General features: G+C 38.6%; 3 protein-coding genes and 1 pseudogene across 4 annotated transcripts in view; 2 read left to right on the top strand and 2 right to left on the bottom strand.

The window, feature by feature from the left end:
• LOC101292394 overlaps positions 1-27,157 on the bottom strand; it is a 1,325,780-nt pseudogene that overhangs the window by 393,164 nt on the left and 905,459 nt on the right. The window contains exon 153 of the transcript XR_184374.1: positions 17,384-18,274. The product of XR_184374.1 is annotated as an uncharacterized LOC101292394 (transcript). The remainder of the gene's footprint in view (positions 1-17,383; positions 18,275-27,157) is intronic.
• Positions 1,528-7,624, top strand: LOC101309134 (phosphoenolpyruvate carboxylase, housekeeping isozyme-like). The gene is made up of 11 exons (XM_004294018.1): positions 1,528-1,595; positions 1,928-2,120; positions 2,979-3,370; positions 3,529-3,613; positions 3,735-3,957; positions 4,247-4,350; positions 4,466-4,553; positions 5,139-5,293; positions 5,395-6,393; positions 6,481-6,867; positions 7,042-7,624. Exons 2-11 carry the CDS (start codon positions 1,953-1,955, stop codon positions 7,336-7,338), a joined length of 2,898 nt encoding a protein of 965 aa, XP_004294066.1. The 5' UTR covers positions 1,528-1,595; positions 1,928-1,952; the 3' UTR covers positions 7,339-7,624.
• LOC101304551 lies at positions 8,291-10,702 on the bottom strand. The gene is made up of 4 exons (XM_004294088.1): positions 10,454-10,702; positions 9,233-9,403; positions 8,988-9,106; positions 8,291-8,874 (listed from the first exon to the last, which is right to left on the bottom strand). Exons 1-4 carry the CDS (start codon positions 10,607-10,609, stop codon positions 8,487-8,489), a joined length of 834 nt encoding a protein of 277 aa, XP_004294136.1. The 5' UTR covers positions 10,610-10,702; the 3' UTR covers positions 8,291-8,486.
• Positions 13,545-17,137, top strand: LOC101310297 (dol-P-Man:Man(6)GlcNAc(2)-PP-Dol alpha-1,2-mannosyltransferase-like). The gene is made up of 10 exons (XM_004294022.1): positions 13,545-13,822; positions 14,065-14,152; positions 14,273-14,432; positions 14,552-14,769; positions 14,899-15,194; positions 15,471-15,585; positions 15,676-15,814; positions 16,371-16,567; positions 16,672-16,761; positions 16,839-17,137. Exons 1-10 carry the CDS (start codon positions 13,545-13,547, stop codon positions 16,968-16,970), a joined length of 1,713 nt encoding a protein of 570 aa, XP_004294070.1. The 3' UTR covers positions 16,971-17,137.

Below are 27,157 nucleotides of genomic sequence, written 5' to 3'. Positions count from 1 at the left end.
TAATGCGAAATAGATCTGATTCAAAAACCATACATCCAAGTTTTGGTGTAGATACCGAATTAGAAGAACAGAAACCAAATCTAGTTCTACGTTTTTGTTTTATCTTCTAAATTGTATATATTCCAGAATTTTTATGTCACATCATCGAGTAAAGATTTGTATGCTTACCCACCAACCTTGAAATTCATTGGAGATTGAATGATTGATCGATATTAACAACGTGAGAACACTTGGTTTTGAAGCCATCTTAGTTTGTTTTGCGAATGAGATGCAAAGTTTGAAGAATGCATCGAATAAGATTCCAAAGTATAAGTGAACATTATTTGTATTTCTTTGTTTGAGAAAGTCTACTATTGCCATGCTTTGTATTTTGAATGATGTAATATATATCCTTTATGAGTTCAAAAGGGTTGGTTAAGTACTTTAGATATGGAGCCTATGAAGTGTGGTTCGTGATATGTTAAAATCAAATAGTCATTTTAAGGAAAAAACAATACGTCACAAGATACTTTATACGACAATCTACGTATGTGGAGTGGCTGTAGCTATACTCTAATATTGGCATTAGATACATTCTTATGATGGAATAGACGGTTTGTTTGATAATATGGGCAAATGAATAGGACTAATTAGGCATGGGTTATAAATTGTCGAGACTATTTGGGTGAAGTTTCCAAAGCTTTAAATTAATGTCAATTTGGACAAGCACCATGGCAACCAAATGGGGTGTTTGTTACATCCATGGCAAGCAAATGTGGTGTTTGTTATATCGCACTCCATCCACTCATGCTGTCATGCACGTCTACGACGTAATTTTGAAACTTTTTTAGCATAAATTCTTCCTCTTTATTTATAAAAACAAATTACATGCAACGAAAACTATAAAAAAGGATTATCAAAAGTATCACTTAGAAAATATATGTTAGGACAAACATTGAAATTCTAACAACTAAACAACACCAAATACATTAATTAGAAATCCAAGCTTGAAAGAAATGATTACTGAACTTCATACACAAACGATTTAACAAGCGTTTTAAAATATGAATCTCTAAAATCGAGAGCCGTTGGATTAACTTATCGTGCGAAATTACACAACATCCCCAAATTCATAGTTTTATACTTTTATAGCACTAAAAACTTTCAGCATTTGGCATTCGGTTTCAAACTCATCTCCTTCTCCCTTTATTAGTTTTCCTTTTTCTATAAGAAAAAAAAAATCATCTCTTTCTCCCTTAACTTGTGTTCATGTTCTTCCATTTTGTACAAAAGTAACTTTCACTCTTTCACACTAGGAAAAGGCAATTTCCCTGAGATGGAAAGTACACAACTGTAGACTAACCATTGCAGTATCTTTACAAGGATATTCCCCGCCAATCAGGAAAGGAAGAGAGAGAACTGCGTGACTAGACTGACGTAGTCAGTGATTGAGATGTAACCGAACTTATGGACATTGACAAACTCGGGACACTTTTCTCTATATAATGTCCCTCTGAGCACTTCTTTTGGATCTCACACCCTCACATCCTCTCTTTCTCAGTCCTCAACTTTCGTCTTCTTCTTCAATTGTCTTTGGTTGAAACCCAAGATTTCAGGTACTCCCAAATTCCCATCTGGGTCATCCAAAGATCAACTCTTTTCTTTCGCATTTTCTAAAAACAGAACAATCTTTCTTCTCCATAGAAGCTCTGGTTTTGTAAGCAAAACTCTGGCCCCTACATTATCTCACACGTGTTTGTCTCCAAAGTTTAAGGGCCCCCCCTATTATTGCGGGTCTTGATCAGAGTTTTTTCTCTGGCTAGTGTTTCTGATTCAATCCGGGATTCTGGGGGCTCTGTTTTTTTTTTCTTTCGTTTTGGTTATTGCTCTGCTTTTGCGTTTTTGAAAGTTCTGATTTTTGTTTCTGGGTTTGGTTTTTATCAATCAGATAGTGAGGAGGCTCAGTGGGAGCAATGGCTTATAGGAGTTTGGAGAAGTTGGCGTCTATTGACGCTCAGCTTCGGGCTCTGGTTCCGGCCAAAGTGAGCGAGGACGACAAGCTTGTTGAGTATGATGCTCTGCTTTTGGATCGGTTTCTGGATATTCTCCAAGATTTGCATGGGGAAGATCTCAGGGAAACGGTGAGTGTTTTTCAATTTGGTTGGTTTGAAGTTTTGGTGTTTGATCAGTTGGGGATGTTGAGGATCGGTTTTGAGGGATACCCTTTATGCCGAAAAGTTGAAATTTTAATTGGAAATGGTTGCATTGGTTGTTTGATCATATAAACTTATAAAGCATGGAACTTTACTTGTGAATTTGAATCCCATTTCATGTAGTTTTTGGTCGATTTGTGGATTGAGGTTATGCATTTGTTTGCTTTAAGGAAGATCCAAATCTGAAATATGTCTCTGTTGATAAGTGGATACTGGATGAAGGCCTCAGTGCTGTTAATGATTACTTAAGCAAAAATTAGTTTTTTAGGCTTCTTAGTTTGACATATACAGTTTTGATTTGGTCAATAGCAGTGATCCAAAACACTTGGAGTTACAACTATGATTGATTGCGTTTTATAGTCTATTCTAAAGCATGGAACTGTCAATTGAATCCGAAAACGAATTCAATCTTTGTATAAATCTTTTCAATTCAGGGAACCTGTGATTGATGGGTGGATTTGTTGGCTTTGATGAATATCTTAAATCATTTTTGATGATTTGTGAAAAGTGGATTTCAGTAAAGACCGGAACTGCTCATGATATCTTAATCACAATAGTGTAGGCTTGTATAGCTTGTTTGGTTAATAAGAGGATTTCCTCGTGTACATTTGAGACCTTCTAGTGGATTTTTGTTTTGGATTTGAGAGCAATTCTTGGCCTCTTTGCCACATTTGAGATCAATGCCAAAGTCATATGATTTGTCTGTTCTGAAAGCTGTGATGATTGTTATCAGGTGATATGCAATTAAAGGATATCTATAATATGTGATTTGTTTGTTTTATGCAGGTCCAATCCTGTTATGAGCTTTCTGCTGAGTATGAAGGAAAGCATGATCCACAAAAACTTGCAGAACTTGGAAATGTACTGACAAGTTTGGATCCTGGGGATTCCATTGTTATAGCAAAATCCTTCGCTCACATGCTTAGCTTGGCCAACTTGGCTGAGGAGGTCCAGATTGCTTACCGCAGACGAAACAAACTGAAAAAGGGTGACTTTGCAGATGAAAATTCTGCAACAACTGAGTCAGACATTGAAGAAACTCTCAAGAGGCTTGTGGGGGAATTTAAGAAGTCTCCTGAAGAGGTTTTTGATGCTCTTAAAAATCAGACTGTAGATCTTGTCTTCACTGCTCATCCTACACAATCAGTCCGTAGATCCTTGCTTCAGAAGCATGGGAGGTTTGCTCTCAATCTACTACTATCTTGCATTGCAGTTCTTATCTCTACAGATATCTTAATGTTTTTTTTTTTCAGTTTCATTATAAATTTGAGCATCCCCCTACTAGATTCGTTGCTCAGATTCTTATCGCCTTTTTGTCTTGCGTGCATATGTCCAGGATCCGGAATTGCTTAACGCAGTTGTATGCCAAAGACATCACTCCTGATGATAAGCAGGAGATTGATGAGGCGCTTCAGAGAGAGGTAATGTTAGCACCCATTTTGGTTATGTATTCTATATGTACAATCAATTTGTGAAATCATTGACATGGGCTTTTCTCACATTTGCCTTGTGTCATTCATGTTGGCATTCCAACTTGTGTAGATTCAAGCTGCATTTCGTACGGATGAGATCCGTAGAACAGCTCCGACTCCCCAAGATGAGATGAGGGCAGGGATGAGCTACTTCCATGAAACAATCTGGAATGGTGTCCCAAAGTTTCTGCGACGTGTTGACACAGCTTTGAAGAATATTGGGATTGATGAACGCGTTCCCTATAATGCCCCACTTATTCAGTTCTCTTCTTGGATGGGTGGTGATCGTGATGGTAAGACCCTTAATGATCAAACTATGAGCTTGAATTATATGCAATTTTTTTTGTAGTCGGAAAAAGAAAAGTAAAAAAGACTTCCATAAATATATTTAGAATTTTCCACTTGGTAAATATGATCTTGAATATGACAAAACAGCTTTGTTCCTCACCTTATTTCACTGTTTGTTACCCTTATATAGTTATATTTCTTGGGACAAGCATGATGTGTACATTACTGGTTACAAATGTGTGTTTTTCCTTCTTTCACTAACTAAGCTTTACATTCTTCTGTGATGGGATACAGGTAATCCAAGAGTAACTCCTGAAGTCACAAGGGATGTGTGCCTTCTGGCTAGAATGATGGCTGCTAATATGTACTATTCTCAGATAGAGGATCTCATGTTTGAGGTACCTGACAACGCATCTTGAAATTGTCTGATGAGCTTCATCTACACAATTAAATGGTTATCTTACTACATCAGTGTCATACAGTCATACTTAGCTAATGTCCTTTCTATGGCAGTTGTCTATGTGGCGCTGCACTGATGAACTCCGTGTTCGTGCTGATGTACTTCACAGGTCCACAAGGAGAGATGCAAAGCACTACATAGGTAATTATCTTCTTTGGAACTGTGATGAAAAAGTAATATCTTGTATGAATATGTGGATACCACGTTTTGACCTTTGCTTACTTGTTGGTAGTTGGATACCTTGGAGGGATTTCTTGACGATCATTTATTCATTTATTGTACCCCGACATTTGAGCGTTACAGATAGTAATGCCCCAGAAAAATGGCTTATGATAACATTTTATCCCCATGCAACAAGTTTCTGTAGTCAACGAATAGGAATAAAGGACTATCAGAGCTAGATAACAAAATAATACATGTTTCTTCCTAAAGATTTCTTTTTGCATGGGATGATATCATATAAGTTTCATTACGTTGTAGAATACATTCTAGGTTAAACCTTCTCGAATCGTACTTTCCAGTCCACCCAAAAAAGAACTTAGAATGTTCTCTGTTTTGTAAAATCGTAAGGGAAAGTGATGTTTATTTGTTAGGCTTACCGAGGTGAAATGCACGCCTCTTGTGGAGCATATGGATACTCCTTTCCTTTGCACTTCTAAAGTTTTGTGTGTGCGCAGTTGGTCAGAGTCCAGTTGTGATACTCATTGGATCTGTTTCTTGTTACAGAATTTTGGAAGCAAGTTCCTCCCAATGAACCTTACCGTGTGATCCTTGGTGATTTAAGGGATAAGCTTTATCATACACGTGAGCGTTCTCGTCAGTTGTTAGCCAGTGGGCACTCTGAGATTCCTGAGGAAGCAGCATTGACCAGTGTTGAGCAGGTACTGCCATTTTAGGACACTGTCTGACTGCTAACTCGCTTGTTTATTTTTTAATCTGGTTAATTGGTTATGGTCCTAACTGAAATTTAAATTACATTTAGTTCCTGGAACCACTCGAACTATGCTATAGATCACTCTGCTCTTGTGGTGATCGGGCAATTGCCGATGGCTCCCTTCTTGACTTCTTAAGGCAAGTCTCCACCTTTGGGCTTTCGCTTGTGAGACTTGATATTCGGCAAGAATCCGATAGGCACACTGATGTCATGGATGCCATCACCAAGCATCTGGAAATTGGCTCCTATAGAGAATGGTCTGAAGAACGCCGTCAGGAGTGGCTTCTATCTGAACTTAGTGGCAAGCGTCCGTTGTTTGGCCGTGATCTTCCAAAGACTGAAGAAATTGCTGATGTTTTAGATACATTGCATGTGATAGCAGAACTCCCTGCTGACAACTTTGGAGCATACATCATCTCAATGGCAACCGCTCCATCTGATGTCCTTGCAGTTGAGCTCCTGCAACGTGAATGTCATGTGAAGACCCCACTAAGAGTCGTTCCACTGTTTGAGAAGCTTGCAGATTTGGAGGCTGCTCCTGCTGCGTTGTCTCGGCTCTTCTCAATTGATTGGTATAAGGAAAGGATCCGTGGAAAGCAAGAAGTCATGATTGGGTACTCAGATTCTGGTAAAGATGCAGGGCGTTTCTCAGCTGCCTGGCAGTTATACAAGGCCCAGGAGGACCTTATAAAGGTTGCCAAGGATTTTGGTGTGAAGCTAACTATGTTCCATGGTCGTGGTGGGACTGTTGGAAGGGGAGGTGGACCAACCCATCTTGCTATATTGTCTCAGCCACCTGATACGATTCATGGTTCCCTCCGTGTGACTGTCCAAGGTGAAGTTATTGAGCAGTCCTTTGGAGAGGAGCTCTTGTGTTTTAGAACACTCCAGCGTTTCACAGCTGCTACACTAGAGCATGGAATGCATTCCCAAGTTTCACCAAAACCAGAATGGCGTAAACTTATGGATGAAATGGCTGTTGTATCTACCGAGGCCTACCGTAATATTGTTTTCAAAGAACCCAGATTCGTCGAGTATTTTCGTCTGGTAAGGATTTAATACCTTGGTTTTGTCACATTAGTTTTTCTATTGACTATTTTCATTATAATGACCTTTCTGATACATATGATGTAGGCTACACCTGAGCTGGAGTATGGTCGGATGAACATTGGCAGTCGCCCATCAAAGCGAAAGCCTAGTGGAGGCATTGAGTCACTTCGTGCAATCCCATGGATCTTTGCCTGGACACAAACAAGGTTCCATCTTCCAGTGTGGTTGGGCTTTGGAGAAGCTTTCAAACATGTCATTGAGAAGGACATTAGGAACCTTCACATGCTGCAAGATATGTACAATCAATGGCCATTTTTCAGGGTCACCATTGATTTAGTTGAAATGGTGTTTGCCAAAGGAAACCCCGGAATTGCTGCTTTGTATGATAAACTCCTTGTTTCAGAAGACCTATGGTCATTCGGAGAGCGTTTGAGAGCTGACTATGCAGAAACCCAGAAATATCTTTTGCAGGTAAATCCATTGGAAGAGTACATATTACATTTGTGCACATCAACTCATGAATGTTTTTTTTTTTTTTTGGCATATTTATATACTACCAATTCTCTTGCAGTATTCTGTGTTCTTTGATTTTGCCAGCAATACACCTCTTTGCATAAATTGACCTTTTGCCTTTTCTACTTCTAGATTGCTGGACACAAGGATCTTCTTGAAGGAGACCCCCATCTGAAGCAAAGACTTCGCCTGCGTGATTCGTACATCACCACTCTCAATGTCTGCCAAGCATATACACTGAAACGGATCCGAGATCCTACCTACCATGTGACTGTTCGACCACATCTGTCCAAGGATATTATGGAGTCAAACAAACCAGCTGATGAACTTGTGAAGCTGAACCCAACAAGTGAGTATGCCCCTGGTTTGGAGGACACCCTTATCTTGACGATGAAGGGTATTGCAGCTGGCTTGCAGAACACTGGTTAAACATGCGTCTCTTATGTGTTTCTATGCTTTTTTGCTTCCTGTTTTTCTGTTTTATAGAGATGGGCTGTGTCCCAGAAACTGAATTTTTATTTACATGAAGTGGATGCCTTTTGATCATCCACCTTAAAAGGTCAGATAACTGCTGTTCTACGATCATATTACGGTGCTCAAACATAGTCACCATTGTTATACTTGCCTCGGAAGAAATTGAACTCAATGTTACCCTTTGTTGTGCTTAATACAGATGGTGATATGAGACTTCAAGTTTAATAACTTGGTTATTGCCAATAGAACTCTGTTTTTTTCCTTTTATTTATCAAATAATCAGACGACCATCACACTACAACATTACAAGTTTACAACCTTTTCTCACATCAAGTAATGTTGGGTGTTTTCCTTTTTCTCTTGTAACACATTAGCCACTCCATCAGGATAATAAAACTCGCAAAACACTTGGTGACCAATGTTATCTGTGTGGAAGGATGGAAGATTTAATTCTGCATAAAACCTCGAGGTCATGTAGCTGTGGACAAAATCTTTGGCGGCCTTTAAAGCTTCTTGAGTGTATCATTGCCATCTCTCCAAGTTGATTTACACATTTAATTCCATAAATTCCAATCTCGATTTACAGTACTGGTACAGCCACAGTAGAACTCATACTGTGTTCTTTTTTTCTTTTTTTGTTAGAGAATCAACTCATACTGTGTTCATCTTCGTAACAGATGCAAATCAGACATTTTAATCAGACTCATTCCGTAAGTCTGAGCAAGTCATTCTGCAACCAATGCTATCATCACTTTAACCTGGTAATAAGATGAAATCACGATGCTAAGTTGCAGGATATTTAGGTAATGGATCCGGTAAATCTCATCTTAATGAATAACGGGGGCAGAGATATGAATGTATCATATCATATTGGTACTGCTTCTCCAACTACAAAGTCTACAACGAACAATAATGAGCATACTCCTATGCTTCTAATACACAATCAAATTCAAATGGGTTAGTTTGAGCTTGAATCATATTACTTCCTTTATCAGGTCTTTCCATTTCAATACAAAAATGGTGAAACCGTCCGTTCAAAACAGAAAAAAGAAACTTGAAATCGCTTCTCCTGTCCAATAACTCTTTCCTTTCGTCCTACATTCCTACCCTGAGACGACAAATTTAGTTTTTATAGGCATTTTCGATCCAGCTATTGTAATAGCCCTTCTGGCTACATTTTCTGCAACTCCGCTCACTTCATAAAGTATTCTCCCTGGTAAAACAACAGCCACCCTATGCGAGACAGCTCCTTTTCCCTTCCCCATACGTACTTCTGTAGGCTTTGCTGTAACTGGTTTGTCTGTAATTACTCGTACCCATATTTTCCCTCCGCCACGTGCATTTCGTGACATAGCTCTCCGCCCTGCTTCTAATTGTCTAGCTGTGATCCAAGCAGGTTCAAGCGCTTGAAGACCATATTTACCAAAGCTGATACGATTACCTCGACAAGAAAGTCCATGCATTCTTCCCTTGCGCCATCCTTTTCGGAATCTGAACATAAACACAAGCAAAACCACCTAAGCAACAAAGGAACTTAAATAATGGAGAGAGACAGGAACATTATCAAGCTAGTAAGTTGACATGTATATCTTTTGGAAACTGACCCTCCACTTCCACCACCACCAGGTTGAGCTGAATAGTAAGCGTAATTCTTCCCTACAGTAGCCCCACCAAATAACCCAATATTTCCTCTTCTTTGGTATGGAGCAAGAAAGTCAACAACCTGTACATGAATTAAGTAATATAAGTTTACTGAAAACAGAGTATCTAGAACAGGCACAAAGGCAGGAAAGCAATTACAACATTGAATGCTATTACAAAAGAACATTTGAAAGGTTAATAACAAGACCTTAGTTCTAGTAGCAAGAGTCTGTTGGACAGAAGGCACATTAATAGCTTGGGCAGAAGAGATGAAACGCTGGTAGGTTGTTCTAAACCCTCCAAGATAAGTAGCTGTAGTAGCTTGGTATTGGACAGCAGATGGGATACGACAAAGCAAAGCAGGCACCTGTGAATTAGTCTACAGGATGGGACAGAAACAAGCAATCCGATGAGTAAGGACACAACATCTTCAATAGTTCTTCAACACATCAACTGAATTATGCCCGAAAAGAAGAAAAAAATGTATCAACAGATGTAAACCAAGTCAATGAAGACACAACAACTAAGTATCAATGAACAACTTGATCCCTACACAGCATAACTATTAACATCAAAGCTTTCAACAACAGAAGCCCATGATGATCAATGAGCTGAAAGATTGCGTACGGAACAGCACAAAACATCAACACCACCTAGATCTAGAAATCCTGGACACCAACTCATTAGTCAATCACACTCAAACCATCTAAATCCATATGAGCGCCTAAATCAACACTTCAGTTCTTATCAAAGCTAATGCAACCAGTCCTCGTAAAGCCAAATTAACAAGCACGGACAGAAAACAGTAAAGCCCTATGGCTCTCCTAACCTCAAACTACTGGAAATCAGACTGACCCTAGTCGGTAAAGACACCTGTGACGAAATAACATTGAACAGTAAATGTACAACTTGATCCCTGCATAACATAAGCTTTCGACAGGAGGCCATAACTTTGGAAAAATCAGTTGTACTGCACAAAACAAAACGCGGCAACAACACTCAGGATCTAGAAAGACTAGCTAAATCAACTCTTATGTCAGCCAAAGTCGAATAACTTAACTCGAAACAAGCACAACTTCAACACTTGCACCTCGACCATCACTAGAGCCTAACATTATTTATCAGACGTGTGCAAAATCTATTAGGTAAAAATCAATGCACTACTTGAACTCTATACAATATAACAAGCGCTTTTCAACAGCACAAGGCAGAAATTTGGGTCAATCAGCTTAAAAACACAATATTAATAACATCAAGAAATAGAAATCAAGAACAGCAACACATAGATCAAATAAAATTCCATTCATTTTCACTAAACCCCTAAAATCTGTTACCAAAACTAATGGCAGGCTTTGTAAAGCTCTAAACTTTTTCTGCCGAATCTAATGGAAACCGCACAAGTTATAAACAAATGAACTTGGGGGCTTACGGTGAGAGAAGAAGCGGCGTGGAGCATACGGTGGCCGCTGAGAAGAGCATCCCGGAGGGGCGATTGCGACGGGGTTGAGAGAGTGGGGTTATAGTTTGAGATCGGGAATTTGGCCGATGATCGGAGAAGAGGGGATAAGAGCCGACGCGACGCCATTTTGTTGGTTTAGGGATTTCAGCGAAGACTGAAGCAGAAGAAGAAGAAGAAGAATAGAGTGAAGAGAGTAACCACGACTATAAGTTTTTCTTCAGCTATTTTATTTGTTCCTGTAATTTTATTTTATTTTGTAGGGTAAATAGTTATCCAGAAAAATAGTTTGTATTCCTATAAAATAGTTTTTCTTTTCAATGGCATAATTGTTAACAATCATGGAATGGCTGCATATGGCACAACACACTGCGTGTACGATGCAAGACTACGCGGCGGTGATGACCATGTTCAAGCAGGAGATGAGCGGCGAACCTGTTGGGTGGCTCCTTTTCGGTAGGGTGCGCACATCAGTTTCGTGGCCCAGGCTCAATTCAAGGCTCATTTTAGGTTGGGTGTCCAATGACATGTTTTGCTTTGAAGCCCAATGGAGGTTTAGCACCAAAATGGGAGTCGGCTGAAATATGGACCCATCTTGAAGCCTTAATCTGGACTTTAGCTCACTTATGGGCGATGTTGATGAGCCCTAGACTACTAGCGTTCCGAATTTGGGATCCCGGAGATTTTGTTCCGACAAGATACGAATACTTTGGCAACTGGACTATTGAATTGTCTGGAGTAGTACTGAAGGATGATTCAGGTTATTATGCGGAGCATGAAATGTCAAATGAGTGGACCACGAGACATTTACCACCGTGAGTACTACCACAACGTCTTGTTCTATCTATAAATGACAACGGACGGGTATTTAATGACCACTCTGGCTTTAGGCTATCTCAACTCTCAAATAGCTCAACTACACTTCAAATATGTTATATGGAGGTGTTTCAATATGCTTGTCACCAAGCTTTATTTTCTATTTTTCTATTTGCTTATCACTAAACTCTATTATGTAATTTTTCAAGCTGGTTAGACAGCTAATTCTATCAATGAAAATTGTCTTTTAGTTCAAAAAAAAAAATGACATAATTGTTAACCACTTGATTACCTATTGTGGTAAAATGAATCAAGCTGCATAGTATGAAACTTATGACCAGCAGGTCGAGAGACTTTTAACTTCGAGCTCCTAGGGTGGGAGATTAGTCTAACTTTTCTGAAATACTCTCGTAGATCTATGTCTGGATAGTGATTGCTATGTAGATGTGTTACTAATTTGCTAACGTAACCGATGTGGTTTGCTACCTCACTCTCTATTAAAAAAGATAACTTAGTTGTTCGATTCATTTCTCAATTTTCAACATAGTAACTTCTCCCGTTCTTTTCTTTCATACTAGTTCTTCGTTTAACATCTTAATTATTTCATCATTTGTAAGTAGTTCACACGAATGTACAGTCTTTCTCTAACTATATAGTGAAGATTAGATCAAATGATGTGCGACGTTAACAATACATCTCTGAAACAATCAAGTTTGCATATCTTTTCTTGAGTTTTAAACTTTTAATATTATGAGACATTATAAATCCTCTACTTGTCTAATGACTAATCTCTACATATCTCTCAACCCCTTTAAAAATTTTGAAATAGAATCATACAATTTAGTACTCCCGAATTTAGTACTTAGAAACAATAATTTTCAATCCATATTCCGAAACACTTTCAAATATTAAAACTTTCATCACCTTAAGAGCATCTTAACAGCTCATGTAAAACTATAATTATTTCTATTTTAAAAGAAAAACACTATTTTTTGGCTCCAACACCTCATGTAAATGATCATTTATAATACAAAAAGTGGTAAGATAGAGAAACATATTCTCTATATTCTCAAAATTTGTATTTATGAAGAAATCTCTAAACTTTATTACTTGCCTTTTAGAATTTATTTTCATCATAAAAATAAAACATTTAACATGAATTTGGGGTTTGATTTGAATAAATATATAATATTTATGAATTTCGGGTGTGATTTGAATAAATATATAATATATATTTATATATATTCATTAAATTATACAGAAAAATATTTAATTAGAATAAAAAGCTGTTGTTTTTATTTTTTATTTTTAGAGATTTTATGATTTACTTCTTTGTAATAAAAAATTAATACAAGAGCGGTTGTAGATGCTCTAAGTATAGTCTAAGTATGCCCAGTATCATTTAGTCTAGTGACATCAGTCTCTCCTCTGTAAAACCATCTCCCACCATAGGTTAAAAAACCAAATTTAGCCTATGTTTATTCACACCATAAGCCAAATTACATTTTACAAGATAAAAAATTTGGCTTAAGCTATTTGGTAAGCCAAATTTGGCTTATGAAGTTTGTAAATATTATTTTATTCAACTTTACATTTCTCTTTTTAATTTACACTATCATCAAAATTAAAAATTTATTACTAACAACCATCGCGAAAATCTCGATGAGATCTTTCATATGAGCCACATATCGAATATATTTATATAATATTTTTTATGATTAATTATTGATTTAAACAAATATATGAGAAAAGAAAAATAAATGGCTTTACCTCAGGTTTAGCTTATGGTGTGAGTCTTTCTAAAGCCAAAATGTTATTAATTTAGCTAAAGTTAAGAATTTAGTTTATGGTAAGAGAGTTTGGTAAGCTAAAAAAAGATTCTAAAGAATATTCTTGTTTTCTAAGCTATTTGGCTTCAAATTAGACTTACGGTAAGAGATGCTCAAAGTTCGACTCACGAGAAACTGTCGTAGCAATTCAGTTGTTGGTTTGATCCAAAAAAAAGTATTGTCTAAGTATTGTATTTTTTTGGGTACAAACGGGAATTTAGCAAAAGGAAAATGATGTGTAATTAACAAAAAAAACTCTAAAGAACAAAAAGCTGACATACAGAGGTGGATTTCTAATCTCTACAGTCTGTTAAAGTTTCAATCTATACTTGTTTCCAAGGTAAAGAACCCACTCAACTCATCTACCTCCTTTCCCAGCTTGACTAAACCCAACAGAGTCGTAACTGTACCAATTCACCATGGCTCTCTCAACCCGGCAGAGACGTCCTCAGCCGTCCGATCCTTCGTCCTCATCGTCGCCGTCTGTATCCTACACCAAAGTCGACAAGCAACCCAAATCAGGCGGCGTCACGGCGGAGAAGGGCTTCAGCTGGTTCGTTCCGCTCCTTGCTTTGGGTATGCTCCGCTACATGAGCGCCACGTCGAACATCATTCACGACTGCGATGAGGTCTTTAACTACTGGGAGCCTCTTCATTACCTTCTCTACAAATCTGGCTTCCAGACTTGGGAATACAGGTACCCTTTTCGTCATTCTTACTAGGGTTTTTGCCCAAATTCCATTTCTTTCCAATAAAAAATGTGTTGATTTTGGATACTAGTTGTGTTAGAGTATTGCGTAATTAGTTGCATTGCGAAATCATGGGTGAGAGTGAAATGGTGCGTCATCATTAAGGAATTGCAGGTCAATTTTCCGTACAATTTTGTGTAGTTTTATCACCAACTAATCCTTGTTTCTTATTATGAAATGCCTCTTGCAGTTCTCAGTTTGCACTTCGGTCATATTTGTACATTCTTTTCCATGAATTGGTGGCTCGGCCGGCTTCATGGTGGTTCGGTGAGGAAAAAGTAAGAAGTTTGTGCATGCTTTTTGAACTGTTTTTCTTCTCATATTTGTTGACATTTTATTTTATCGGCTTTTTTGTTTGTGGTGAGCCATGTTCTGAACCATATTGTTGTTGCTGGCAGGTGAGAGTGTTTTATGCTGTTAGGATGTTTCTTGGACTCATTTCTGTTATTACTGAAACCATTCTGGTTTATGCTCTGTCAAGAAAGTATGGGAAACGTCTCGCGTCGTATACACTTGCCATGCTATGCTTAACCAGCGGTTGTTTCTTTGCTAGTACAAGTACATGGCCGTGGTTCTTCTTGCTCAGCTTATTTATATTTGTTCTTTCCGAGTGTTATTTCACTTGCTTGTCTTGAGGGGTAGTTGTTCAGTGATATAACGATTCTTTGTATTGCCAGGTTTCTTGCCAAGTTCGTTCTCTATGTATGCCGTCTCTCTTTCATCAGGGTTGTTTCTTCTAGACAAACATGCCATGGCAGTTTCAGTTGCAGCTGCTGGTGTAATCCTTGGCTGGCCTTTCTCAATCTTGGTTTTTCTGCCTGTCACAATCTACTCTCTAGCTAGAAGGTTCAAACTAGCATTTATTGCTGGTGCTGCCACCTCTATTGTTATTCTTGTAAGTTACTCACTACTAGTTTTTGTTTGATATACAATTTACATATGCATGTACCCGGAGCACTTGGCACACAAGGTGAAAATTTTCTCATTTTGTTATGCTCATGCCTATACATTATAATTCTTTCAGGCACTGTCGGTTCTCGTTGACCACAGCTACTACAGCAGATGGACCTCATCTGTGTTAAACTTATTGGTCTACAATGTGGCAGGAGGCGGTGAGAGCCATTTGTATGGAACTGAAGGACCGCTCTTTTATCTGCAGAATGGGTTTAACAATTTTAACTTCTGTTTCGTACTCGCATTACTGTTTCTGGTAATGCTGCCAATCGCAAAGAAAAAGTATTCCCCTGACCTGCTGATTGTGCTCTCGCCGATATATATTTGGTTGGCATTTATGTCTCTGCAGCCTCATAAAGAAGAAAGGTTAGGCAGATTAAAATCTTCCCTTATAGGATATTTTGTCATGTCAGTGTGCTGAATGGGTGGCTTAAAAGAATTATATGGTGCAAAAACTTAGAAAATGAAATTTAGTTTCTTTAAATAATTATAGTTCTATACTAAATGGCTGGAAGTTGGATATTTACACTGAAAATGTGGTGTTTTCGATTTAGTTTGTGTTTCTTTCCATCTTTTTATTGTTAGGCTTCATTAAATTGGAGGTCAGATGGGAGTGATAGTTAACTCAATTCTTCATTGCAGGTTTCTTTATCCGATATATCCACTAATTTGTGTTGCCGCCTCAGCTGTTATTGAGAGCTTTCCTGATGTTTTTCGATCCAAGTATAATCCCCATGATGAATCTGCATTGGTTATGGTAAGTATTTCATATATTTCATCTAACTTTGTTATATTACCTTTACCAACTGCTTCTCTATGGTCATACTATTGTTGTTTGTACATGTAGGCCACAAAGATTCTGAGGCCAGTGATTCTTAGTCTTATTCTGTGTGCTTCCCATGCTCGAACGTTTTCACTTATCAATGGATATTCTGCTCCTATAGAGATATACAAGCTTTTGGAGCATCATGAAGATGCAGGACCAGGTGAGAATCAGTATATTTGCTACTTCAGTTTTATTGACCTCAAAAGTGCATTGTTCCATAAATTTACTGTTCACTGTAACTGTAACTGAACATGGCTTTTTGATGTATACATAAGAAAGTATAAACTCTTGTTGCAATTTTACTTGGAGAACTATAAATAACATGCCTTATCTGGTAACCAGAATGCAAATGTCTCCTTTTTTGGTCTGAAGAATGTCAATGTCTTGTGTTTAATAAACATTGATATATTCCAAAATGGTCAATTTGCTTTCTAGTCTGACATTCATTTTGCCCATATAACCTAGATTGTATCAAACTTGTGTATGTTGTGGGAGTTCTTAAACTGATTGACGAGGTGGTTCTTTTTATTGCTGTTGACCATTTCTGTCTCTTTGTCTCTACTACTCTTCACTTTACTAGCAAAGACTAATCGCCATTATAGTCAGTAATATCATAGTTTTTCCGAGGCATGACTCTCCATCAAAAGCTAGACCATGCAATCGTAGAACGATAAAATATCACTTAAACTTCTTATATTTTACTTTTTGAATGTCAGGTTCTGTACTTTGTGTTGGAAGTGAATGGCACCGTTTCCCATCATCCTTCTTTGTTCCTGATTATGTGGGAGAGGTCCGTTGGATAGATGACGGGTTCCGAGGACTCCTTCCATTCCCATTCAATTCTACGTTGGGTGGAACAGCAGCAGCCCCACCATATCTTAACAATAAGAACAAAGCCTCTGATGAGCAATATGTGAGTCACACTTTTTGAGCTAGTTTAGAATTAAAATGCTCTATGCTGATTAGTTTTTGTCTTGAAAATTAATTGTTTTTCATTGAAAAAAATCTATGTTACAGCTCCGGGATCTTGAACATTGTACATTCCTTGTTGAGCTCGAGCTTAGTCGACCCTTCCCTTCTCGTGGAAGTGATTCATCAACTTGGGAGGTAAATATTGGTCTTTCTGTCATGTTTCCTACTCCATGGGTTGATATGTACTGAATTTTGTTTTCTGCTTAATTTAGGTCATTGCAGCATTGCCTTACCTGGACAGGGAGCTATCCCCTGCCAAGTACCGCTCATTTTTCATCCCTTATGTGTGGATGCACAAGAATATTTTTGGCAAGTACAAGCTACTTAGAAGAGTACCGAAATGAAGGCGGATATAGTGTAGGTTAAACGCTCTGACAGTGTTAGATTCCGGACCAGCCTGAGTTTTAACATTTTACTGGACGTTACTGTAACCCCTCTTTTGAAAAGGAACACTCACATTGTGATGTTTGATGATATAGTTTTAACTGTTCTTTGAGGTAGGACTTCCTTAGTCTGTACAAGTAGTTACTTCATCGGTTTCTTTCATGTCTTTTTGCAACTAAAAGAACCAACAAATTCAATAGAGAACAAAACCAATCATCCAAGAATGTTCAATTTATGTACAAGGGTGTAATAATTCACATCTGGCAAAACTACGCTGTATCACAAACTGTACTCGTAAGTTTGTCACCCAAGTAAATACCAAGGCATTATCTGCCTTCTTCTGCATGTACCTCGCTCTTTTCGCTGTCTTCACTCTTCAGGTCCGTTTCTTTCCAATTTCTTGTCATAATCCATCAAGCTACTCCATTCCTCTTCAATCTCGAGCGATACAAATTCAGGACTGCAAACTTGTAGCTCTTCACTCCACAAAATCTGGATCTTCTGTTGCACAATTGCACTAATGTTCTCTGATTCCTGGGTACAATTCGCATATACCTCCAGTGTCTCAACCACCACTTGTAGCCCTATGAGTTTTTTCTCGCAATGGTTCAGACCAGGCTCCACTAAACAAAGGGGTACGCTTACATTTGGAGAACTCAGAACAGCATTCAAACTAAGAAGTTCTGTCATGAATCGATCGAGGACCTTGTCAACTCCATAGAATTCTGTAAGGAGCTTGAATTCATCATCCAATACCCTTTGATCTTTCACCTTGTCTGGTTCAGTAATATTCCTGTCTCTCAGCTCCTTATATGTCATCTTCAATACAGTGGTAACCTTTTCGACTATCACACTATTCTGGTCATCTGCAACCAAAACTTTCAACGAAGCACCAAACTTCACCAACCTTCTGATCACCTCCTCCGGTTCCTTCAAAGACACCAAGAACAAGAATCGAGCCAGCAGGGAAGAGAGCTTATATCCAAGTTCAAATGCTCGATCCTTCTTCTCATCTAGAATCCCCCATTCTGCATCACGCCGATTCCGAAAACAGCCTCTTAGAAACTCCACAAGAAAGGAATTCGTTGTTTTCTGACCAGCCATGATAGCTAAGTTCTTCTTTGGTTCTTTTTCACTTACTCCAACCTTTCGCTCCATATGAATCTTAAAAGGCAAAGGCACTAGTTGAAGTTGTGGCTCTGCATCATTAGCCGCTGCATCTTCACAACATACAGCTAGCCAGTCATGCCATGTTCGACGGAGTCTTTTACAAGAACAACCATTAAACATCGTGTGTATGACAAAACTTACACCGGCATGTGTTTATGCGAGAGGAACAAAATCCGTGCCCAACTCAAGTTGGGAGTCATGGTTTCATAAGGTTTTATCTCATAAGGTGGAATCTAAATCCCATATGGATATTAATTGTCGTTGCATGGGAAAAAAAATGAAACAAAAAACCATTTCCTTATCCGAATCTGATTGGTCACCGTATAGAACTCCTATACAAACTAGGGGCATTGGTTTCTATAAATACAGCCTAATCCATAAAGGTTTCAACAAGTACATACGTCCTTGGTTTCTAAATTTCATCCGCAGTCTTCCCACTCTCTCTAGGTTTTCCCAAGTTAAATAGGCCGATATTCAGTTTCACCCGGCAGAAACAACTTAGTTCCATTAATGGAGGGTGGCTGTGAGCGTCATACGCTTCTGCCAGGTCAAAGGTTTTGCCCCATGGAAGATGAACTACTTATGCATTACCTTAATCCCAAGGTGAATGGAAAGGAGGTACCCGGACAAGAAACCCTAATTAGCGAGTTAGATCTTTACGGTGACGAAGAACCTTGGAATACATGGAAAAGATTCGAAAAAGATAGAGCAAACGACTTGAGAAGGAACAAAGATCTCTACTTCTTCACCAGATTGAAAAAGGTGAGCGCAAAAGGCTCACGTATATGCCGAAAAGTTGGGAAGGGTACATGGAAAGGCCAGGACAAAGCCAAAAAGATATATCTTGTTGATCAGAAACAGCAACAAACAAAAACTCTTCTTGGTTCCAGGAAAACCTACACCTACAAGAATACGGGATCTGAACATCATGGTCGTTGGATCATGTATGAGTATGAACTTGATGAGTCCCAATTCCTGCACAAGAAACAAGTAAACAAGAACGAGTACGTTCTTTGTTTAATTAGGAAGAATGATATACTGCCGGAAAAGAAAAGAAAAAGGCAAGAAGAAGAAGATGATCAGGTGCTTGAAGACTACGCCGAGGACGACGACGATGGAGATAACATGAAACCTGAACCTGTTATTGAGGAGCCGCAAGAGAAACGGCAACGTGATCTACCATGCACTGATAATGTGCCAGCACCATCATTGGATCCGGTGGCTGAAGTAGACCAATGGTTTAACTCAGAATACTACCAACCAGCACCACCATTGGAAGCTTATAACCTAGCTGAACCTCAACCAAGCGAAGGTTATTTGGGAAAGCAATGTCAGATGACAATGTACTCAGATAATAATATAATGACTGGCCATAATAACTTTCACCAAGATAAAAATCAGGTGCAGCAAAGGGGAGCTGAAGAGGGTTTCATGACACCTGGGGAAGTTGGTCTGTATGGCGAAGACTTAAATTATGTTATGGATGATGCAAATTGGCCATCTTATGATATTGAGGAGCTAAAGCAGCTATTACACAATGATCAGCAGCAGCTAAGTGCCATGGATGTGGGTGATCAATCGAATGATAATTCTTATTTAGATTTCAACAACTTAACAATCTAGTTAGCAATTTTTTTGTTTTGGTTTTTCATTGATCTTATACTAGAATTCACTATGTAATTGTTGACGGGGTTTAGGCATTACCTCCCCTATTTGTATCTTGTTCTTCAACTAATAATATGGTTTTTGAGGCATAAGTGCCCAGCCAGACTCCTTTTTCCAGCCCCAAGTTAAAAAAAAGTTTCATGCATCATAGTTGTTCACATGAAAAATATACAATAGAAGCTTAGGATATGTGATCTGTGGTTACCAATTTTGAAGTCCAAAATACTGAAACTAATTAGAGATTAAAACCAACAATGTTAACTATGATTACCTATTTCTCTTTAAGTAGCAATAGTAATGACTTATAGTTGTTCCCTTTAGATCAAATATTCAACCAACAATGACATTATCAACAAGTTGGACCTAACAAATACAACCAAAAAAATAATAATGATCTGAGAAGTAGCCAATGATGTGTTTAAATATCTGTTACTGCACATGTTGATCGATCAGGGTATCATTCATTGTTTCACCTGATCATTCATTTTTCTCACAAGTTACTAGAGTATATTCAATCAAAGTGAATGCAATATCCATGACATGCTCTTTACAGCTTACTCTTTGCCTTTTGGTTGGACTTGCTCTTAAAATAACGTCACCCTTATAACTAGAGAGCTTGTGTAATGAACAACTTTTCACCAATTTATTGTACATCGATCCAAGTCTCACTCTTCAAAAGAGCTGAGCTTGGCTAGTCTCAATTTCCGTAAAATCCTTTAGGCTTTTCTTAGACAATGTCATTTAAGGAGGAGGGGCGGTAAGAACTCTGCGAGCGAGGACATCAGAACAGGGACTAATCACTAATGGTTCGAGGACGCGTTGATCTTCTTAAAACAGAAATAGCACAAGCAGTACCAGTACTTGCAAGGATCCAACAATGTTTGGTTGAAGTAGTTCAGGTTGTTGCAGACTTGGGGTACGAAAACTAAAAACATTATTTTGTACTCTCTTCAATTCTTACCAGCTGGATGATCAGTTATACAGTTCTAACTTTGTACGTTCTATTAGCATTGGTTGATCAAAAGCAATAAACTCCGGAAAATTTAACCAATCTGACTCCCTCTACACACCTTAAAATAGATCAAGTAATAGCTGGTTTCTTCACCGCACATTGATAACTAACCACCATTTCTTTCTCTTATAAAAGCTCTTCCATGCATCCAGAGAAAAATCAACCGAGGGGCATTGGCATCGAACCAGAGGAGAAACACCATTAATCAATAAAAAGCACAAACAAATAAAGGAGAAAAATGGCCAAGACTTTGGTAGTCACAGCTGTTGTTCTCACTGTATTTTGCTTGTGCTCTTTGGCCAATGCCGACGGCCAGAATATTAGCAAAATCTTTGTGGAGGGCAAGGTGTACTGTGATCCCTGCCGTGTCCAATTCCAAACCAGAATCAGCGAACCTATCGACGGTAACATCATATCCATTCATATACTGGATGACATTGTTCTACTATATGTCTAGTTCGACATATATAATATGTAACATTGTTTACATGAATGATCTATAATAAGGACATTTTGATGCTTATGCAGGTGCCACAGTAGAGTTGCAATGCAGGAGCCGCGTAAATTCAACCGTCTTTAACAAACTTCAAGGCAAGACCAATAAGGATGGCCTTTACACTCTTTCGGTGGATGAGGACTACGCAAACGAGATCTGCGAGGTGAAGACAGTGAGCAGCCCTAGGGCGGATTGCAACGACCGTTTCAATGACTTTGAGAAGGCTAGAGTTTTGATCACAAATAACAATGGTGTTGCTTCCACGGCTCGTTATGCCAATCCCCTTGGGTTCATGAAGAAGGAAGCAGTTCCTGAGTGCGAGCAAGTACTCAAGGAACTGTTTCCCGAGGAGCAGACCGATGAGTGAAAACATATGTAAAAGCTCCATATGTATGTATAATATATCAATATAGAATATCTAGCTAATTTGTGGGAGGAATTCCCACTCTAATATCTACCTCTTAACGTATGTTCATGTTTGAAAATAGTTTAGAGGAATGGAAAAAGAAACTTGACGTGGTAATTCAAATTCAAATATCTAGTTATAAATGTGATCAACAACTAATAATTCTCATTTGATAAACTTTTGATCACATATCAGATGTTGATTCGGAGTTAGTCTATGGTATGTTGATTGTAATTGAACTTCATGGAATAAGGTACACGTCCAATAAGTAAATTAACCTTCATCTATAAGTTCTTGGACTAACAAATTAATTAATTAGAAATAGTAATCTTTACTTCAAACTTACTGTATGCAATCCGCCACTTACCCAGCATATGCAATTCATACTACAGGATATGCTTCAACATTAGTAGTTACACACTTGAAAAATTAAGATATTTCTATATATACGGTCACCCTCATTATCGAACTCCATGCAAATCAACCGTGAGCTAGCCAAAACCAAACGGTAGATATATGGCCACCCTTCCTTAAAGACCTTGTACATTCTCTACACACATTTATCCTCCACAATGCGGGGAGGATGAGGACCAAACCGGCCGGAGGATAGAATCTGGTGGAGTGAGCCAACAATCATCGCCGGAAGGGGCTATCGGAACATGCATGAATCTCGAAGAGCCATGCAGCCAGCTACTAGCTAGCTAGCTCAACAGAAATGTTTAAACCCCCGATTGATGACCTTTGTAACGAACTCATTGTCAGCAGATATGGGCAGAGGGTTGTGCATACGGTACCGGGTATGTATGTATGTCGGCATTTGGATTTCTAGACAAGATAGCAAAAGACTCACATAGCAAAAGAAAAGGTGAGAAACCTGATTGCAAGCAATTGAATCGGATCGATGTTTGACAAGAAAAACTTAACCACATATATATAATCTCGCGTATAACTTTGATTAGAAACATCATGCAGAATCACTGACTTGCTTGCTATTAAGCGGGCAGGTCGATCGGAGGTACAGATTCTAGTGATGAAAGAATGGCATCAATATATTCTTCGCATGTATGAGAACTACGCCAAGGAGATGTAACATGTAAGGACAATGAGCAACGTCCTTAAGAGTACATGGAATGAATTTGATGTGTATGTAAGAGCTAATCAGAGCTTCTTTTTGATGATAAACAAAAATTACAAACAAAATTTTTCAAGAATAACCAATATCTAACTAATTACTGATTTAAAATGAAAACATAATTTGTATTTGAATGTATAGAATAATTCCTAATATTTACGGAAATATAGTACGTACAGTCGGCCATGATTGTATGAAGAATCATTTTGAATGCTTATTGGACGATATAGACCTTTACATCTTTTTTTTTATAATTATTATAAAGCTCTTTACATCTTTTTACGTTTGATTAAAGTCATAACGTATTAACAAAAAACATGAATCTCTAACTCGGCCTTTGTTATTTGTAGCTTTTCAGCCTCGCATTTGCAGGGTGCATGTGTAATTGGATTTGTCCTCGATTAATGAATTATTTATTTTTTCAAAAAATAAAAAGTCATAAGTTATTACTAATGATGTTAAAATTTAAATGAAAAAGAAAAAACGATTAAAGGGCTGTCAAGGGACTCAAGGCCCATGTTAATGAATTAAAACTTTTGGCGACGAGTTCAAAGAATCGTTTTCCATAGGACCGGTTCAAAGAATTGGTTGGTTAAAAATCGATTGATATAAAACATTTTGCAACTATTATAATTAGGATATGCTATTACAAGCCTAGAACAAACAACTCGCCGTGAGATTCTGTCCATGTCAATTATTACCACATGATGGTAAGCAATTCCATTATTTTCATGCACCGATATAAACTTACTACTCCAATCAAGGAAGAAACATCAAGAAAGAACCAATAGAGAAGAGAAACACATACAATTAGCGAGAGAAGAACAATGGCGAAGAACTTGGAAATCGTTGCAATTTTTCTCACTGTGTCTTGCTTGTTGTCTTTGGCCTATGCCCAGGGCTCCGTAATTGGCCCCAGTATTGAGGGATACATATATTGTGACCCATGCCGTATTCAGTTCCCATCCAATTTCAGTAAACGGCTGCCTGGTAACATGTTTCGTCACCCTAACTAGTCTATTTATTCTTTTCTAACTATTTTGAATCTGGCATAAGAATTGTTAGTGAACATATATGAACTTGAGTTCATGTATGAACCATATTAATGACTCTTCGACTCAAAGTTTTAATGACTCGGATCATTATTTTGACAATATAACTTATTATATTACATGTACAATATGTATATATTTTGTTATGAGTTTCGACAAAAAGTTGATAAAATACATGAAGCTGGTTGCGTAAATGACATTATGATTCATGCACACAGGCGCTGAAGTAAAATTGGATTGCTTTAGACAAGACAATCAAACTCCCCTCTACTCCCTTAAAGTGAAGACCGCTAAGAATGGAGCCTATAAATTTGATGTGAAATTGAATGATAACATGCAAGATCAGATTTGTGTGGTGACAGCCGTTTCTAGCAATACAAATGTTTGCCCTGAACCATTTTACAGCCCTGAAGCAGCTAGAGTTTTTATCACAAAAAAGAGTGGCTATGAACCGAGGGCACATTTTGTCGACCCCCTAGGGTTCATGAAGGCAAAAACTAGTGACGAGTGCAAGAGAGATATTGGCGAGTTATTGCCGGCAGAAGTGGCACCTGAAGCTGTACTGCCTTTAGACGTCGACGAAGATTAAAAGTATCATGAATAATGTGAACTATTTACATATAATATGAGGGAAAAATGCAGTCTCGGCCCTCGTTACATTTCATGTTTCCAATTTTGATCATACAGAAACCTTATGCTGAAAGGTTCTATAATAATTGTATGTCTTTTGTATTGAAAGTTTCTATAAGTGTCCGGTTCCAACGACACCATATTTTACATAATTGTTTACACATTATATTAGATTTAAATTACTTCAGCGGTCCAGATTGGCTTTATTAGAGATGTCAACACTCCAAAAAATGACATGAAATTATATTTATTTTTCTGTGAAATATTATTAAATTAAAGTTTTTAAGAAGTACAAAATCAAAATGATACATCTGAAAACGATCGTAACAAAAAAAAACAGATCGAAGAAGGAAGACGGCCAGTGACGCAGCATTTGCAATGTTGTATAACTTAGCTGTGGATTACTCCAAATGACATGTGTAATCGATATGAGGTGAGGTTCATCATATTAATAACTATTGGGATTTGGGAGGCTACTAAGTGTGGCTGCATCAGGCAAACAAGGTTCTCAAGAACATATATATGAGAGCAGAGACAATAATAATTCCTAACATATTTTTACGATCACGTTCAATGTAATTAACATTAATAGTTGGGAGTCTAACTCTCGTTGAAGGCTCATCTGAACTTGGAACATCACAACTCATGCCAACATCATTTTTCTGGAAAATATGAATCTACTTTCTTTGAACATGTCGTGACTTACGATTTTTTGGATTGACATGTCGTTGAACCTAAAAATTAAAACATCAAAACCTGTGTTTTCAAATTGCTACTAGTCGACAGACATATGGTTTAGGGTCCAAATCAAACACTATCGGTCTTGTCGTTATGCATAAAGGGTCTGAATGATGGTCATTATAACTATTGACAATGACCAAAGTGATTGTAGTAAATTATATATTAGTTACTAACTAAATTTTATTTTATAAATACATCATTTACATATTTTCTTATACAGTTAAGAAAAAAAATTAACAAATTAAGACAATTTAATAGGGAAAATGCCCATTTAGCACTAATTTAAACCTCTAATTCCTCATTCTAATGATTATTTTTTTCATAAGCCCATTCTAATATAAGATAACTTTTTTTATGCCTAAATACACAAATCTTTACTAAAGTCTTAACAAACCATATTATTTTAAGACTATTTTACCTTCACCCCTTAAATATGCATAGAGAGAGAAAGTGAAAGAGAGAGAATACTTGGCCGGAACCTCACCGGACTCCGATCACCAGTCGCCGGACTTCGGTTGCCGGATTTCCCCGGTCGCCGGATTCCGGTCATCAGTAACTCGGTTACTGACCCCCAGTAACTCAATTTTTCTCCGGTCGCCAGATTCCGGTCACCGGTAATTCGGTTACTGACTCCCAATAATCAGTTACTGACCCCCAATAATTTGGTTATTGACCCCCAATAATCAGTTACTGACCCCTAATAACTTGGTTACTGACCCCCAATAATCAGTTACTGATCCCTAATAACTTGGTTACTGACCCCCCTCCAATAATCAGTTATTGCCCCTAATAATCAATTACTGACCCCTAATAACTTAATTACTGACCCCCAATAATCAGTTATTGACACCCAATAATTGGGTTAACGGGTTATGGGGTCCACTGTTAATGGGCCTCAAACATAGTCCAAATAATATTTGCCGAGCAGTGTGACACACTCCCTCTCACAGAAGCGTTGAAATCTCAGTCTCAAATCTAAATCGGAGAAGAAGAAGAAGACGACGACGATGAAGCGATGAGTAGTAGCGGCGGCGGCCAAGGTGGACCCCACTCACTGGCCTTCAGAGTGATGCGTCTCTGCAAGCCCTCCTTCCAGGTGGAGTCCCTCCCCCTCCTCCTCGACCCCGCTGATCTCCTCGTCGGCGAAGACATCTTCGACGACCCCCTCGCTGCCGCTCAGGTCCCCCGCCTCCTCGACAGCCATGTGTCCTCCTCCGCCAGCTCCTCCTTCTCCAATCCCAACTACCGCTCCCGATTGCTCCTTCGCCACCCCTTCGACTCCATCGGCCTCTCCGGCCTCCTCATCCTCCCCCAAGCCTTCGGGTCTGGCTTCCATCTCTCTCTAGAACCTTCTTCTTCTTCGTTGTCGTCACCATAAGCTACATGAAGTCGTTGAGTGGCCGAAAATTTCACCGTCGGAATCGATGGGGACGGTGGTGGCGGATCGTTGATCTACAACGAACCAATCGAAGCAGATTGAAGCGATCGGCGGTGTCACTCTGTTTGATCTACAACGACCGCCGAGATGCTGGAGGTGGCTCGACCCCATGATCCTCGTCGGGCTCCTCGCCGGGGCGTCGTGCTCATCCTTGAGGCGTCGCCGACGTCGATGTTGACGTTGAGGCAACCATGAGAGAGAGAGAGCTTGTGAAGCCTGCAAAGACAAATCAACGAAGTCGAGGCAACGGCGGCGTCCGTCGTCAAGGCTGCGGCGGCGTCTATCGTCGAAGAAAGGGGAGAGAGAGAGAGAGAGAGAGAGAGAGAGAGAGAGAGAGAGAGAGAGAGAGAGAGAGAGAGAGAGAGAGAGAGAGAGAGAGAGAGAAGAGTAAGTAAGTAAGTAAGT

The sequence above is a fragment of the Fragaria vesca genome, linkage group LG3 (assembly GCF_000184155.1).
Source record: "Fragaria vesca subsp. vesca linkage group LG3, FraVesHawaii_1.0, whole genome shotgun sequence".
Classification (NCBI taxonomy): Eukaryota; Viridiplantae; Streptophyta; class Magnoliopsida; order Rosales; family Rosaceae; genus Fragaria; species Fragaria vesca.
The sequence above is the reverse complement of the archived record's forward strand: the minus strand, read 5'-3'. Positions and strand labels throughout refer to the sequence as shown.